At 51.0% G+C, this 17642-nt stretch overlaps 2 protein-coding genes across 3 annotated transcripts in view; one reads left to right on the top strand and one right to left on the bottom strand.

The window, feature by feature from the left end:
* Positions 1 to 2990, top strand: part of LOC102887637 (stabilizer of axonemal microtubules 2) — a 7895-nt gene extending 4905 nt beyond the window's left edge. For both annotated transcript variants that reach the window (XM_025050060.1, XM_025050058.1), the window contains exon 4: positions 592 to 2990. In XM_025050060.1, the coding sequence (XP_024905828.1) occupies positions 592 to 1535 (944 nt within the window). In that variant the 3' untranslated portion in view covers positions 1536 to 2990. The remainder of the gene's footprint in view (positions 1 to 591) is intronic.
* Positions 2991 to 5784: 2794 nt separating this feature from the next.
* Positions 5785 to 17642, bottom strand: part of ADAMTSL3 (ADAMTS like 3) — a 173645-nt gene continuing 161787 nt past the window's right edge. Inside the window, exons 24-28 of the mRNA XM_015593473.2 lie at positions 15259 to 15442; positions 12952 to 13156; positions 12275 to 12375; positions 8561 to 8775; positions 5785 to 7901 (exon numbers count right to left, since the gene is read on the bottom strand). Of these exons, the coding sequence (XP_015448959.1) occupies positions 7795 to 7901; positions 8561 to 8775; positions 12275 to 12375; positions 12952 to 13156; positions 15259 to 15442 (812 nt within the window). The 3' untranslated portion in view covers positions 5785 to 7794. The remainder of the gene's footprint in view (positions 7902 to 8560; positions 8776 to 12274; positions 12376 to 12951; positions 13157 to 15258; positions 15443 to 17642) is intronic.

Genomic DNA, 17642 nt, shown 5'->3' with positions numbered 1-17642 from the left:
TCATTTCCTGAGGAGGAGAGTTTGAAGCCAGGGACCTTTCTGAGACAGGATGTATCACCCCGTGCCTTTGCTCAGGGGACCCTGCAACCTTCCTCTCAGATGCACGTTGGAGTTGACATTCTCTCCCCCTTGAAGAGTCTAAGAGTGAGGAGTAATCCCCACATCACTTCTGCCACATATCAAGGCCCACGGTTTCACACAAAACTCTGAGTATTAGGGTTCACTTGCGTTTTTATGAGTTACAGTGAATATCCCAACCAGTTCCTGGGGGCACAAGCATCATCTCCCAAACTCTGTCTCCACAAAAACAGCTTTTTGGGCTTTGGACTCTCACCAGTCAGGGTCAGAGGTTCCACTCCCTCATGGTGTAGTCAAGTGAATCTGGACGTGGAAAGTTCCACATATTGAAGAGGGCAGATGGGAAGAGCAAGGTAGAGAGAAAAAAAACCGTCTGACCGGCATCGAGAACTTCATACTTGATTATGTTCCAATTTCTAATGGCAACGGATTTTTGGCAGTGAGAGAAGTCATGATTTTGAAAAGATGGTTGTTTTCTTCGGTATTTAAAATTGCTCTTTTCTCTCCCCCAAGATGATTATAGGGCTTGGGACGTTCCGAAAAGTGAACTGTATAAACCAGAACAAAGTTACTATCCCCCTACCGTGAAATTTGGAAATTCAACTACATTTCAGGATGACTTTGTTCCTCAGAAGATACAGCCGAGGCAAAGCTTCAAACCCAGCTCCGTGGTGGAACGTTCCCCAGTCCCTTTTCACGCCGACACAAGCCACCGCCTCGATTATGTGCCTCACCAGCTAGATTCCAAGTCCCCACGGCCCAAAGAAGTCTACAGGCCGGCCGAGCAGCCCTTCGACGACCTCACCACACACCGACGTGACTTCCAGGGTCTTGCTGGTGAAAGCACAAAGAGCTGCAGGCCCACCGACGCCGGGGTGACCCGCCACGCTCGGTTTGAAGGAAGCACTGAGTTCCGCGACAGCTTTCAGCCCTGGGAGATCCCACCGCCCAGGGCCCGGGAAGTGCATGCGCACATCCCCCCCACAGGGACCATGCAGCTGCACAGCACCAGCCACCTGGACTACGTTCCCTATCAGGCCAGACGCGTCGTCCCTGTCAGGCCCATTTCTCACCGAAGAATCGACCACCTTCCTTTCCAAGGGAAAAGCACCACGAAGGAAGATTTTCCGGCTTGGGAGAGTTGTCGTCCGGGGCCCATTAAAAAGCAACCGCAGATCCCCAACCCGTCTGGAAAATTCGATGGTCTGAGCACGTTCCGGTGCCACTACGTACCACACGCACCGATCCCCACGGAGAGCTGCAAGCCCTCACAGGCTCCTTTCCGGAGCACTGGCCCGCTCGACGCCGTAACCACGTACGCTGTGGAGTTCGCGCCGAAGCAGCAGGAAGTCTGCCCGGCCAGCTATGCTTGCCCGCCGGGTCACGTCTTTGAAAACACAAATTCCCAAGGTCACAAATTCTTCCGCGAGATCGTGCCTGCAGCCAAGGCCTTCTAACCAGCACCTCACGCTGGCTTTCCAAGGGCGAAACCAATTGCTTATAGGAGGAAAAAAATTATGAGATCTAAAACAAATCGTGTTAAAATTTTTAATCAAGGAAATTGGAAAACTTGTTATAGGGGATCATGTTCTTCAAATCCATTTTGCATCGCTATGCTAACCAAGATGGCTCTTTAATACGCATTTCTAGAAGCTGAATAGTGTACGTTCCCACTGGAACCCTTTTAATCTCCAACGTACCGTTCGGTAGCTTGCCTCCAACCTACCACCATTCAAACCTGTGTGCATGACGATGGCCCCTGTACCGTGAGTCACGAACCAGTCGCCATTTACCAAGCGTGCTAGAGCCGTCTACGCAGCACCGAAAATGACACAGGGACCCGTCCTCCAAGGCAGCAGCGATCCTTTCCCTCAGCCTGCAAGGCCCCTGCAGTGGCCGCCAAGTTGGGTTTTGGGGGAAGGCGGCCACACAGCTCCTCACGTGCTCGAGCGGGGAACAGCCACTGCGCCGTGTGGCACGGAGAGGCTCCGCAGGCCGGGAATCCAGGGATCTGGGTCCAAGTTCCAGCGACATCGGTTTGTACTAGTGCCACCCCGTGCGGGTGACTCATGTCGGGGTCTCAGCGTCTTCATCTGTACGAGGGTGTCCGCCCTGCCTACCTCGTGAACAGTGCGCCTCGCACATGAGCTCACGTGACACGTTCACCACCACCCAAAAGGTCAAAGTGCTAAACACATGTCAGGGACTGTCAAGAATTCACTTCCTACCTCTCGTCCCCGCTTTTCCCTTCTTCTAATCAGGGTATTCACCTACTCAGTGATCGCTTCTGGCCTTAGCAAGGGTTGCAAAAGAAACTGATTTGCTTCGAGCTTACGAGTAGGATGACTTCGGAGACGTCGTGCCCGATTAAGCGTCACCAGCACCTGTTACAGAGGGTGGAGAACTGGGACTGGGGGGGAAATCGCACATTTTGAACGACGTTCTTTCCAGACGGGAAATAATGAGTCGTTTTAGGAATGACTGAGGGCTCTGAAGAAACCTCCCAGGTGACCTCGGGTAACTGTGCACCTGATCGCCACGCCCAGAGTCACGATTCAGGAGCCCGGGGCCCAGGTGGGGGCATAACGATGCCCTCCTCATCCCCTCATCCCCATGAAACAGAGAGAACAAACTGCATCTACAGGTGCTGAACCTTTCCTAATGAATTGTGTGCTGTTTTCCCTTTGATAAATGATTGCATCATGGGAGAACGTGATTTATCAAAAAGTTTAGTCTTCTGTAGTTTTAGATTTGTTTCAAACTGTACACTGAATTGAGAATAAGTCCATTTAGATAACATATTTTTAATTATTTGAAAGTAGTTTGTTTTTATTTACATTTGTATTTATCAGCGAAAATCATGTAGGATTTTATATGTCTATGCGACATTAATAAAGCATTGATAAAAGGAATGAATTTTCATGAAATCGTTTCTGTACCTAAATTTCTCCAGAAAATCGAGCTACTGAATAAAGTCTTATCTAGGTTAACCTGTACCTAATTAGACATTCTTACCTTTTTAACAGAAAATTTTATTATATACGCAAGATAAAAAATTAAGGAATACTACAACACTGTCATCCTGGCCCATTTTCTGATGATCTGATGGGGTTGGTCTCCTCTCTGGACAGAGGTCAGCCACAGTAAGACACCTATTGGGGTTTCCGGAGGTAGTTTGCCTTGGGCCGAGGACACACCAAAGAATAATGGTGTCTCCCTGAAATCTAACACTCAATAGGACAGGTGTGAACATAGAGATTGGAACAGTGTACATGGGACATTTAGTCTAAGAGTTCAGGACAGGCTTCCTCAAGGCGGGGACAGCTGAGCTGAATCTTGAAAGGCAAGCGGGGACAAGCAAAGTGGGGAGGTGAGTATGGCAGGAACACAGGTACAGACGGACCCATCTCTCTGTGCAAGCGTTAATGAGACTTCTAAGACGTGGAAGTGGAAAGCTAGTGACCGATTCACCATCTCCTTGGGTCTCCTTGAAAGGCTGTGCAGGAACACACACACACACACACACACACGCACACACACACACACACTCATACATTCCAACGGCACCTGGAACTAGTAATATCACTTAACGGCCTGCCAGACTCTAGAAGGAATTTCCACCAAGCCGGAGCTGGATGCGTCTGATGAGAAAAGGGGAACAATTCAGGGAGAGACAGCAGCAGGACACTTCCACCCCGCCCCGCCTCATCCCCCGGACACCCGCGCATTCTTCGGAAAATAAGACCAGACTCAGAGATTAGAAAGACAGACTTTGTGGTTTATGAAAACCGCACCGACAGCTCTAAGAGGGAACCCCGACAGTGATGTGGGCTCTGGGTGACGATGACGTCAGTGTAGACCCTCCGATGGTAACAGAGACGCCCTCTGGTGCAGGCTGGGGGCACAGAGCAACTCTCTATTTCCCATCCAATTCGGCTGTGAACCCAAAGCTGCTCTAAAAAGACCATCAGAAACAAAAACCGTACAGCAGGAAGAAAGGAGGGGAGCGCTCGCCAGTCACAGGTTGGGGACCCCACACCCCAGCTTCTCGGTACATCAGATTTGCAGACTCTTGTATAAAACCGATACCCAATGCCCATTCTGAGGTCCGCTGTGTGAGGAGCCTCGTAATCCAAGGGGTTCACGAGGGTGAACCTCGTAATTGTAGTTAGCAAACTTCAAAATTGCTGTTTAAAAAGGGTGCTGACGACACGCTCTCGAAAGGGTCACCGGGTCCCATAAAACCACAAGAATCGTCTGCTTCGTTAAGGCTTCAGCTTTTTCCCTCCCCGTCCCCCACCCCTCAATGATCTTTTATGCGGATGGGCAGGTTCTCACCTCAGGTCACAGACAGAGCACTCTCATCAATGACAGCCCTCCCCAACCTGCCCACCAGCACTTGACAGCTGCTCTCTAGGGCAGCCAGGGCTACTTCGCTGTTGCCTCCCATATCCCTATTGCTATTTTGTGCGTAGCCCCTGCAGAATATAACGAGGCGGCATGGCCAGGAGGGGCTCGCGGCCAGTCGGCATTGAAAGACGCCGAGTCTGGAAGAGCAGAGGGAACTGTCTCTTCCTCCACAGACAGACGAGTACGTGACCTTGTGCAAATCACTGTCCCTCTCTGAGCCCTGTGTCTGCATCTATGAAACGGACTTCAAAGGATATGTATTCAGAACATATCGAGAACTTTCAAGACCCAACAAGAGGGAGAAAAGAACGGGTAAAAGATCTAAATAGGTACTTCCCCAAAGAGTACAGACAGATGTAGGCACTACTGGTAAGGCTGCTGGAACGAAGTGCCACAAGCTGGGTGGCTTGAAAATGCAGAAACGTACCGTCTCAGGCCTGGGGCGAGAAGTCTGAGATCGGGGTGTCGGCAGAGCTGGTTCCTCCTGAGGCCATGAGGGAGCGTCTGCTCCACGCCTCCCTCCTGGCTTCCGGAGTCCCGCTGGCCATCTCTGGTGCTCCTTGGCTTGTCCATCTCTGCCTTCATCTTCCATGGCATGCTCCCTGTGTACACACACAACTGTGTCCAAATTCGTAACAGTTAATATCACTCGCATTGGCATTCACAGACACAGGACGTTCACCAACATCCCCCACCCTAACACTTGATGGCATCTTAACGTGACCACCCACGAAGACCCATTTCCGCATAAGGTCTCAGTGTGTGAGTGAGACATTTTGGAGGGGACACAATTCGACCCATACAGTCCACATCATTAGTCATTCCAGAAATTTCTCCCAGTTGGAAATGAGTTGCTAACTTTTCCTCTCTCTCCTGATGATGCTCCACTCTCAGGCGGGACTTGCGGGGGAAGGGAGGATGAAGGAAGAAGAAAGAAGGACGAATGTGTGCTTTCCCACCCATCCCTATACTCCTCACAGGGCACAGAATGAAAGGGTATTAGCACCTCCTGCTCGCCCAGCTACCACCTGCTTCGGGCCGTCCATTTGGGACTTCTTTCCACCGCTCATGCCCTCGACATTCTTTTAACTCTAATTCACGGGGCGTAAATGATGGGGATAAGGGACTCGGAGAAATCTCTGTGTGATCTGCCGTGAATCTTGTCACCCCCGCTCCAAAGGACAGTCCAGGGCATCAGACCCATCGGGGTTGCTCCTGGACTCACAAGGAGATGGTCAAAGTGACAAGACCCAAGGCTCGCAAAAACATAACACGAGTAAGCCACCCACATTGATGAGGATGCCACTGAATAATTGGTCAATTTATTTCTGAATTACTTAAAGGTCATGAAAGAGAAACAGTACTCTTACATTATAGAAACAGTAGTAAAATACAGTACACAGGAATGTCGTTTGAATAAGACAAAAAAAGTACAATAGCAAATGAAAAATAGCAACTTTAAATACAAGAGTGAATCGACTTAATAAAAAAATTTTGTTAATAAGAAAAATATATGTCCCATGTCTTTATTACACACTGTACAAAATAAAATATTGCACCTTTAAGTCATATAAGTATCTACAAAGAGTATTTTACAAACGATCTTTCCTTTAATTTAAAAACCTCCAACGATCAAGTGTCGGTTGATGATCAGTAACTGATGGGCTGGTGTGTCCTCTTCACGTCCCCCCCACTCGTTCCCAACCAGCACCCCCTCTACTTACAGTAGTGCTCATCCCAGCGTCAGCGAGGGCGAGGTCGGACAGGACGGCTGGTGCTCCGAACGTGGTAGAGACGCGGCAAGCTTGTCCGCAGACAAATCTGAGGCCAAATGCACGGTCCGCTTATGAGTGACCAGGGACGAGGTCCAGCATGACCTACTGCAGGTAACTCTGTGGCCAACAGGCCACAGGCAGCCTGGGTACAGGCAGCTGGGACACCGAATGAAGAAGCAGGACCGCTTCTTCCGGGCTGTGTGACTTCTAAAGCCACGAGTGGCAGCATGGAAGGGGGAGAGCCCCACAATCAAATCGGCTTTCGAATTTGCAATTTCGGACCAGCCCCAAACTCCTTCAGCAGCAATATTTACTCCACACGGACCCTCCGCCCTGACACCATCACTGACACCGGCACTGGCTCCATCTAAACCCAACCCAATTCTCATCTAACCCGGCCCAAACCCAAACTCCCAAAGCCAACGTGAGCCTTAACCCTCACTCAACTTCTGTTCTCACCTGAACCCAACCCTACAACTGAAACCAACCCCAAACGTATCCACCCAATCCCAACTCTATCCCTCGTCCTAGCTGTAACGTCCAGACTAACCCTAATTCACTTTGGATTTACTGAAAAATAGGTTCCAATTAAAACAATTATTTACCATAAACAATTTTTTTTGACAACCGTGTTTCATATTTAGATCACTTTCTTATAATTCTTCCAAAATAAAAATCCCTAGGAATACAATTTTATGCATAAATTAGGTCTAATAAGGCTTCGATTTTGCTGTTTGTGTGCAAGAAAATAGTGCTTAGGAAAAGTTTCATTCACAGCTCTTAAAAGCAAGCTTCGCATATACTTCAAAATCAGTAGAAAAGGTTAACTTTCCTTCGCCTTTGATTCCCAAGATGCCTCCCTCCCTTGGCCACAGACAGACTTCCGTAGTTGTGAAAATGGCGGCGACATTTACACTGCGTGTTCGCCCTCGGGTTCTCTGAAGGCGAGGGCGAGATGCCCCCCTCCCACGACCCTCGGAGCGGTGAGCGTGACAAGCCTGTCCGAAAAGACCGACTCTTTTTCACAGACTGAACTTAAGGACCCATGACGACGCATTAGTGCCAACCTATTAGCAACTACCGGCCAGAGCGTCCAAAATGTAAAATGCCTTATAAACCTGTGGAGACCCTAAAGCTTGAGGGAAGAGGAAGTCGTCAGTTGCTGTGATTCCCAAGTCGTCAAGGCGTCCTGCTCCACGCTAGCCCAGCCATGGCGGGAAGCGGCAGCACGTGACGACGCGCTGGCCATCCTGGCAATCTTCTCATTATGAGGTCCCGAGCGCCATGGCGTGCCCACTCGTCGTGTTGTTGTCAGTCCTGGAGTCTGTCGTGTCGAAGAGCTGGAATTAAAAACCGGCCGCGGGAAAACGACAGTACACAATATCGACGGCGATGCTTCTGCAGTGACCTCTGCCTGATGGCGGAATCTAGAGCTCTCGAAGAAGGACACGTTTCTGCACCAGCTACGTTTGGGAAAGGAGCTTCTACACGATTTCGTCTTCACAGCAGCATGAGGACCCCCTCCAAAAGTTTACCCTTCACGACACGACTGGCAGCATCGCTGTTTGTAGAGGTCCAGGGAACACAAATTAAGGTGCTTTACGGACGCGCAGTAGTGAGTTGTGTCTGTGCATTCTCCTGCGAAAACAAGCGGAGAAAGCCCACATCCGTTTAACACGCAGCTCGTCAGTGACCTCGTTACAAATTCATTCGATTTCGCGGAACCTGTCAGTTGAGACCACAGAGGGAAGGGAGGAAACGGGGCTTGGGTTGGGGCCAGCACTCTGCACTACTCAGAAGCACGCTGGACTCGGTTCTCAGCTAGGCCAGGTGGCCTCTCACTGCTCTCTGGGGACCTCACAGCCCTTCTGGCCCACGCTGCGCCTCTCGGTGCTGAGAGCACAGACACCCCGCAAAACTGATGGAAGCTACGGGCCTGCTCCCTAGAAAAACACGTGTACGATTAAACTTTACATATCGCTTCCGGATATTTGCTACCTGCACCATCCCACCCACAAGCGCCTGTCCAGCGGAGGCGAGCACCAGGCAGAAGGGGAGTCTGCGGAGAGAGGTGTCCGGTGCTTGCTGGCAGACGGTCCCCAAGGCCCCTGACATCTTAATGATTCAACGTGTTTCTCTCCAGAGACTGAGTTGTGTCCACATCAAAGCAGCTCGTTTCCTAGTATCCCAAGATACCACATCCATCCTCACTGGCCCCTCGGACACGAGGCTGACGAGGCGGGCGCCACGGGGATCTGACACCTGGGACAGTCGTGATACCTGAGAAGGGTACATACTGTCACAGGAAGGCCCGACGCAGTGCTGCCAGGAAGACGGCTTCGCGCCCTGCGCACAGTGCCTGTCGGCCACCAGCCGGCAGCTGCTCCTGTGGACGCAGTCGACCTTCCGGGACTGGAAGCCCCTGCCACAGGCTGCCGTGCAGGGCCTCCACGGGCCCGTGCGCCAACACGCGTCACAGGCCCCTGACGAGCAGTTTCTCCTTAGGGCGGGTCTGAATTAGACAAAACAAAAAACGGGAGAAGAGGGTGTCATTTCTGGCTGGGATCAAGCCTTTCACCGTATGTCCTACATTTTCGATGTATTAGAGGTGCGATGGTCAGAAGCCTGTTCACCGGGCAATGGATCTGCATTGTTCACGGTCGACAGCACAAAGTGACAGTGTAGCCGTGAACACGACGGAGATGGCAAACCGTGAGCTTCCACTAGCTTCCAGCGCCAAGGCAAGGCACACGCCTCAGAGGACGAGCCGTCCTTATGATCCGGAGCTCATCCATTAAGGCCAGGGAGAGAAGGGCATCTCCCAAGAAACCACGTCAAATTTGTCAACAGACTTGAAGGCTTGATCGCACGAAAGGCTGAAATAGACTCATGTATGGCCAGGAATTTGAACGGGGGCCATCTCGTCTGCCAAGAGTAACACTCTTACATTTATACTCAGGCCACGGCATGGCTCATGGTCAGACCTGACAAAGCCTCCACTCGAGAAGAGGAATCTCTGTCTGGTTCCTCATCTTTTAAAACAGAACAGAAAGTGAACGCCCTCTGATATTTGAAGGGACATTTAGGCTGGAAGGTAGAGTCATCGTAGAGGGGCCGCTTTGGGGTATGTGCCCTTGTTCCCTAGGGCAGAGCTCCTGGATAATATATTTGCACCCCAGGCGAATGTCTCCCCACCCTCATAGACGACTGGGAGAGCACCGTAACTTGACCTCGTTCAAAACCTGTCCTCCCAGGATTTTTGAAGTGGCTGGAACAAGACACGCGACACCAAAGGCTGGGGTAGCGGTGGCCATATTCTGTCACATGGGCCGGAGAGGTGGGGAAAAAAACTAATACTCGGAAAGAACAAAGAATGAAGCAGGAACACACAGAGCAGCAAAAAGGAGTGAAGAAAAAGAAAAAACGGTGCCTTCTCATTGCTTGTTTACGGTCCTTCCGGAAGTCATTCTCGCTTTGGATTCCTGAGACATGTGCGTACGCCCATGAAAGGCTCCTTACCGGGGCACGTGTTCTATAAGGAGTGATGAGACTACACTGGAAATGTAGTAAGATGGAGAAAATTAGGATCATCTGGACTTTACTAACGGGCATTGCGCAGTCGGAAGCAATCCCTGGCATAGCCAGTAGGGGGAGTCTCCATCCAAGGGTTCGCTTAATCCTGTCACCACGAACTGTTTTTAGGATGGAAAAGTCAGAGGTAGGGGAGGTTTCGTTTTCCCCAGTGGGTATGAATTTTAGGGGCCAAACCTTGAACTGCTTTGGACAACAAGGCAGAGACCACGTGCTCGTCAGCTGTCCCCCTACACAAAGACCAGCTTTTCTACTGGAAAAGGTTAAACAATAATTCAAAAATACTCAAAAAATATTTTTAAAAGGATACCAAACTGTCGTGCACAAGTGTTGGGTGGTCCTGCCTTGATAAGAAATCTCCCACCCTCTCTGCATAAATCATTCGGAGTCACCTTTTCGCTGCCTCCAGTCTCAAGGACCTTCACCAACATGGCCAACTCTGCTCCGATCGAAGGCAGGGCCAGTGGGAAGTCAGACGGAACCACTGAGCTTCCTAAACACAAGACGAGAGGGGCACAGGGGGCTCAGAGCAACCAGGAGCTGAAGCCCAAGGGGCTGGTCACTGATGACCCAGAGAAAGGATGCAGGTCGGTCCAGCACAGGGCATCGCTTTTTCCCAGATTGGGGACAGGGACGCCTGAGCGAGGCGGACAGTTCGGGCATCAGACTGTATAAAACATGAAAGCAGAAATGGCAGCCAAAGTCACAGAGTAACCAAGTTCCTACGAGTCTTTCTCCATTTCTCGCCCCTAGTCAGGCTGGCCCCACCCCCAGCTCCGAGAAGCCCTCTCACCATGAGGTCCATCGATCAGAGGGGGTGACTGATTCGGTCTGGGCCCGGCTTTAAAAAAGATGCAGCTTGCCAGGCTCCACTTCCAAAGACTCTGACTCACTAAGTCTGAGTTGAGGCCCAGGAATCTTTGCAGAAATGTCCCAGGTAATTCTGACTCTCGACTAAGGTGGGGGCCACTGCCTTGAGGAACAAGCTCTGTGCCCTCGGACATTCCCTCAAGTCCCCACGCGGCCTCCTTACCCTCAGTGTGCACTAGCTCCACCCCGAAAATTCTCTCTCCCTCTGAAACTCTTTTCAGCGGAGACTGCAGCTCCCCGTCCTTCCCCGGGGCCCGCGGAGGCGGTGAGCAGACAGTCTGCTCACCACCGATCTTCTCCCCATGGCCACCAACAACGTCACTCCCTGTAAAACACCCTCTGACGTTTACTGAGGCCCTGCTGTGGCCACTGGCGGTGTCCAGTCTGCTCCTGCTCCTTCTCCAGGCAGTGTCAAGGGAGATCTGATACCCCACCTACCTCCAGCCAGCCCACAGTCAGCAGCAGGGGTGTGTGGGGAAAATGGGACCAGAAACCCACAAAAGACACCCACGGGCGCTCGCTCAACTAACTGAGTTCTTCATGCACCACCGGATATTTGAGGACAGAGAGCAGCATGAAAGGAAAGGCCAGGGAATCAAAGCAGGACAGCCAGCCCTGGAGGAAGCAGAAACGAGAGAGAAAGTGAAGGACAGCTTGACCGCCGCCCCGCTCCCCGTCCCCCCCTAACCTCCCCCCACCCATTCTAGGCATTTTCCTTCTATTATTTCTTTTTAAAATGCCCATCGTTTTCTCCAGCAAGAGGAGCGAGAATGAATGACATACCGAGGCTGTTCTTCATGCCCCAGGCCGCTTAAGCTACGGAAGCAGAACTGCCCGGCCCCTAACTTCCCGAGGACCACACATCACACCCACTTTGCGGGTTAGGAGGGCTGGAAGTCCAAGGTCACACAAGGGCATGGAGGACGCCAAACTGCCTCTCAGTCTGCCCTGCAGGCTCTGTCCTCACTTTCTGCCGGCCGGGGCACTCCCTGGGGACGGTGGAGTCACCAGATGGAAGGAGGCTGGGTCTCTGGGTTGAGCTCATGGAGCCAAGCACTTCTCTCCCTAAACCATTGACGGGCTCGGACAGTTACACAAGAGAAAAGCAAACTCCTGTCTGTCCGAGCCCCTTAAGAAGATAAAAGTTTGTTTTAGTCTCTGCTAAGCCACGGTGCCAATATCTTAATCAAACCAGTTTCTAGACAGAAGCATAAAGCAGCTCGCTAAAAACATCAGAAGATTGACTCTGTAAACCTAAATGAACTATAATGAGGCTTCACCAACTCTGAATCCCAAGGGAACAATATCTGCCTGTGCTCAATGCTTCTCTTGCTTCTCCTTGGTGGGGCGGGGGGGTGACCCTCTCTGAATATGATCGATACCCAAACGATGTGTGATTATCAAAAGGTCCCATTCATTCATATTTTGGTCCGACGCACACTACTGAGGCGGGGAGCGGCACTAAGGCACTACAAGAAATCGTAGGAACTGTCAGTTCTGAGAGGTGGGAGAGAGGAAAAGCCACGTCATGCCCAGGGCGGAGCTGGTACCTCCTTCCATCACTGCAGCCAGAGTCGGCACCGTCGTGGTGGCGGCAAACCGCACGATGCGTCTGGTTCGTCACGGCGCGGCCCAGGCAGCGTCCAGGACACTGGAACGGAAGCACAGAGCACCGTGAGGGACTCGTGCGCCCCAGCCCGCGGCCTACGGGCCGGGCAGGGAGGCCCCGTCAGCGGAATCGCCCGCTGGCACCCCGACCTAATGTCCAGCCTCCACGAAAATAAATTCCACGGCTTTGGCCACCTACCGGTGGCCTTCTGTTATGGCAGGCGGCCCTAGCAGACGAGCAGAGGCTCCCTCACATCGATTTAAAATTTCTTCCCCAAGATTTTTATTATAATGTTATCTCAGGGGGCGCTGGGGACGTCGGTTCTGAGCCGTTTGTGGACACATCACTAGCGTGTTTTGTTCCTTTCCTTGAAGGCTGTCCTCATTCCCACCGCCCCCAAGCAGTCTACCTGGAGCTCGGTGCTACTGCAATGACCTGACCTTCGTATGAAAAGTCAGAGACACCACGACATCCAAATGTAATCCCTGAGGTCAGACCCATACATTCATGTTGGAGACCAATCAGATTTTTCCCCCCGAAATGAAAAAAAAAAAAAAGCATTCGAAACCAGGGGGATCGATGACAGCACGGTCAAGACACGAGATCTGTGAGCTTTACCTGGCCCCCTGGTTCCACGACCCACTGGACACACGGATGGCCGGGACACGGCCTTCGTCCCCGAGGCCTGTCCTTGGGGGCACACGCTCTGGGAGGCATCCCCTGCACGGCGCCGCTGGCTTTCGTGCGTTTGCACGTCACCTGCCGACTCTGGAACCCTTCGCCGCAGGACACAGAGCACTCTGACCACGGACTCGTGAACCACCTAGGGACAAAAAACTACAGGCGCTTAGTAAGGACTGGGTGTCAGGCCAGCGCCGTGTAACGGGCGGGGAGGGCCCGCAAAGGAAGCGCCGGTCCCCGTGCCGTTCGGAGGGCCGTCACATGCCCGTCGGAGAAGGGCTGGCGGCATGGATGACGCACAGTCTTGTCCTCAGACTTCCTTTCACTCTGGGGAGCAGCAGAGTCACCGCACAGAGACAACGAACACAGGGGTCAGGGGAAAGCCATCTGCAAGAGCTGTCACCTGTGTGGCCCCCACAGGGTAGAGAGCGAGGGCAAGATGAGGTGGACATTTCAAAAAGGTGCATTTCGACTCATGGAAACCAAAGAGGAGAAAACGTTTTGGAAGCTTCTATGCGCTGTTTGTTACAGGCTCTCACAATGTTCTCACGTTCTTCTCATTCTTATAGAGAAGACACCAGTGTCCATGGGGTTCAGTCACTTGGCTGTGGTCACAGAACTAGCAATGCAGGCCACGAAACACGGCGGTGATTTTGTCACGTACAGAAATCCCAGACATTTTCACCTGCCATCGCGATTGTGGCAGGCACCTCCAAATATGATCTATATTCACTGTCACTTCAAAATGAGTGTGCTGTGGGATCCCAGTGTGCTAACAGAGAAGCGTGATACCATGCGATTTTAATATTTCAGTGACGGGATTTGATATACTTGGTTTTCTTTGTCGTCAAGGACATTTTATTTCACAGAGTTAAAACCCTTCTTCCGAGAAGGGGTCTGCAGGCTTCTCCAGACTACCGGGGGGTCCGTGACTCAGAAATGTGAAGACCACTCCATCCCCACAACCGCGCAGAGGGACCTAGGGCCCGATGAGCTCGACCAGCTCTGCTGGGATGAAAGATGTGACTCAGATCATTTTAGGAATGTGCTAAGCCTTGAGACCATTTAATAAACAAGGCTGCTGAAAAATCTCCCAACTGGGAATCTTTCCACTTTGTGAAAACCAAGAATGGACATAAAGCAGCTTTCCTGGACCAAGTCCCCCCGCCTCCATCACAGCACCAGTCTGCTGCTTCCTGGGGTGCACACGACCCTTGGCATGAGACCGCCCTCTGCTGAATACCCTGGGGACTGAGACACGTGTCCGTCAGGGTGCCTTTGACACCCAGGGCCCTCTGAGGACATGTTCCAGGGCACCTGTTTTGTTTCCCAGTGTGACCCTGACTTCCACTCTCCTTCAAGGCAGAGGTCGCTGGACCTAGTGTGGCATCTCACAAGGGCAGTGAGTGGAAGAGAGAGGGAACAGAACGTGTTAAGGCTCTGAGTCAGGAGAGCAAATGGCACGTCTAAGGGACACAGACCAGTGTGGATGGAGATCAGACAACCAGGCTGGGGGAGAAGCTCTGAGACGCAAAGGTGGCCTGAGGCCCACGCACGGAGGGACCTCTAGTCTTTCAGTCATGTATTCCACCGGGCAGCAAATATTGACTGAGTACCTAGTATGTGCGAAGCACTATTTTAGACATGGGGGTGATAAAAGGAACAATGCCCCGATGCTGGGGATTCTGGCCTTTGTCCTAAGAACAACGAGAAGTCATCGAAGGCTTTTAAATAGAGGTGCATCATCATGAAAATCAGGAGTCCCCTGGAATAGCCCATGTGAGAAATGATGAAAACCGGGACGGCAGGGTAACCATGGAAACGGACAAGGGCGGGTGGGGGTACTGACCCACACATAAAGGCTGATAATGGGCTCCGCTCCAGGGGTGGACTCTAGGGACCTGAGGTTTTAACTCAGGCCCCTAGTGATCGCGGCCCACTGACCCACCACCCTGGAAATGCTGAAGTCAGCTTCGCTCCATCTGTAAGGAGCAGGCGGTGCTGTGAGTGCCGGAGGCGGATACGGGGGTCGATGGTGAGCAGGGCCTCTGAGCTCTGTTCCCACCTGTCAGACAACACCGACTTCATCGGTGCTGCGACGTGATCCGCACACAGTGCCTAGTGGAATGCCTGGTCTGGGGTACGCGCTCAATAAACCCCCGATTGCATTAAGTCCAAGGGACGGTGCCTTTCAAAACGACCAGAAACCTGGCACCGATGAGACCAGCCGAGCGAGGCACGTACCTTGGGGGGCAGTCCTGGATGCCACAGGGCTGAGACCTGGCCGGCGGCTTCTGGAGGTGACCACAGAGGGCCTCGCTCACTTCCTGCCCGTTGGCCATCACACACTGGGGTCTCCGAAGTCGAGCTCCCAAGTGGCCACAGGTGGCAGAACAATGTGTCCAGTCCCCCAGCCTCCAGAAAGGACCTGTGGAGAGGAAATGCAACATCATAACAGCCCCCAGGGAGAAACGATCCCGGGCTGGCGAGGACTCTGCCGAGGACCGCCACACGCTGCTGCCCGGTGAGCCGCCTGTCCGGTCTTTGCGTAGCTATCACGGAGGGCAACAGGGTCCTTTAAATCTCACTGACCCTCAGCTAACTCACTGCAATGCCTGGCGGGGACGGCGGCCTTGGATCACAGCCCGGGCAGAGGGCTATGGGAAGCTAGCTTGGTTTGCCAGAAAAGTCCCAGAGAGAGGGAGGAGGGATTCTGGGCAGCGTCCTCAGCATCCTTCGCTCAGAGCCAAGAGGACGAGAGAGGGAGGCCGGGGGGGCTCGGATGGGTTCCATTTCTCAAAAGAGGATCAGGCAGAAAAACAAAAGATGACTTAGCGAGGACCACAGCTTCAGCAAGAGGTTAGAGATGCATTTCCATTCCATTCTTACTTTTCCACTACTTCTTTCTCTAAATTGCAGATTAGCCCTGCAACTGCACAAATAATTTGCCAAGGAGACAGCTGGAAAGGTAAAAGTGGGCACTTCCTTTGGAGAATGTGAAGCGACCACCTCCAGCAGCCACAGCATTTGTATCTCAGTCCCCATCTCAAATGGCCTGTCCTTCCCCTTTGACGCTTGGTAAAAAGATGAGGCAGAAGGTGACGATGACAGCTTTGTGTATGTATGATCACAGAAGGGGCCAGATTTTCTTGTAGTAATCACAAGTATAATTGATAGCTACCAGCTGTGTCCACACACTCTCTTGCATAGCAGAGTGATTTCTTCAACTTGTTTTCCAGTTTTTCCTTCCGATTTTTGCATTTTTTTTTGTCTTAAGTTGCACATGGCATCATTTGCAAAGCAGAACGGTATATATGTTTAGTTGCCTTCACCCCCGGGATTATAGTTTATTTAAAACCATTTTTATAAATAGCCAAGTTTATTCAGGACCTTGCAGGTGACAGGTACTAAGTTAAGCACTTTAACCCTAATTTTTCATTTAATCCTTATGGTCATCTACTGAATCGGATTATTTCTATTTACAGAAGTGGAAACCGAAACAAAGCTAAGTGACTTGCCCAAGGTCCTCCATCTGTCAGCTGGACTGGAACCCAAGCGTGTCTGACTCCATAGCTAACTCTTTCTACTATGTCACATTTCACAAAGACACCTTGACAGTTCAAGGCAGGACACACATGCGTTTCTTCCAAAAAAACACGTATTTTTTTAAATTGAGGTATAAACATGCATATATAATAAAAAGCTCAGATATCAGGTGTGCAGTTTTATGAGTTCTTTCATGAGGGAAAAGCTGGCCATATGAAATGTTATTTACCTTATACATACAGTAGTATAAGGTAAATGTTATTTACTACTGTATGTATAAGGTAAGTAACATTTCATCCTCCCAACGGTCTCCTCCTGCCCATTTTTAATCAATTCTCCTCCCCTCCCAGGCAACCGCTGGCTCATTTCTTTCAGTATATATTATTTCTACCTGTTCCTGGACTTCACACAGTATGCACAGCTGACCCCCAGCACAGAGGTTAAGAGTGCTCACCCCCTGCACAGCAGAAAATCCACGTATAACTTCTGACTCCCCCAAAACTTAACTACTAAAAGCCTACTGTTGTCCAGAAGACTTACCAATAACATACATCACTGGAGGAATAGAAATTTTGTATGTTATGTGTTTTATATACTGTATTCCTACAATAAAGTAGGCAAGAGAAAAGAAAATGTTACCGAGAAAATCATAAAGTTTGTATGCAAGTGTTTTCTAATCGTCTCAACTCACCAAAACCTTTTCCAATATATTTATTGAAAAAAAATCGGTGGATAAGTGAGTCTGAGTCTGCACAGTTCAAACCTACATCATTTGACGGTCACCTATACTCTTTTGCATTTGGCTTCTTTGACCGACGTAAGGTCTTCGAGATTCACCAGGTCTTTGTGTGTATCAGCAGTTCATCTTCACTGCTGAATAATATTCCACTACATGAGAGGCACTTGCTCAATAGTTAAAAGGTTGAAATGGTGTAGCCACTATTGTTCCTAAGTAGTGCATACAATACAGCACGAGGTCCAATGGCAGTGTCTGCGTGTTCTCCCGTGATTTGTCCATTTTTGAGCTACAAAGAGTTGAGATCGTCAGTGCTGGTTTCCTGTGATTCTAGAACTGCTGACTT

This window comes from Pteropus alecto, unplaced genomic scaffold, assembly GCF_000325575.1.
Source record: "Pteropus alecto unplaced genomic scaffold, ASM32557v1 scaffold60, whole genome shotgun sequence".
NCBI classification, from domain to species: Eukaryota; Metazoa; Chordata; class Mammalia; order Chiroptera; family Pteropodidae; genus Pteropus; species Pteropus alecto.
This window is presented reverse-complemented; position numbering and strand designations above follow the sequence as displayed.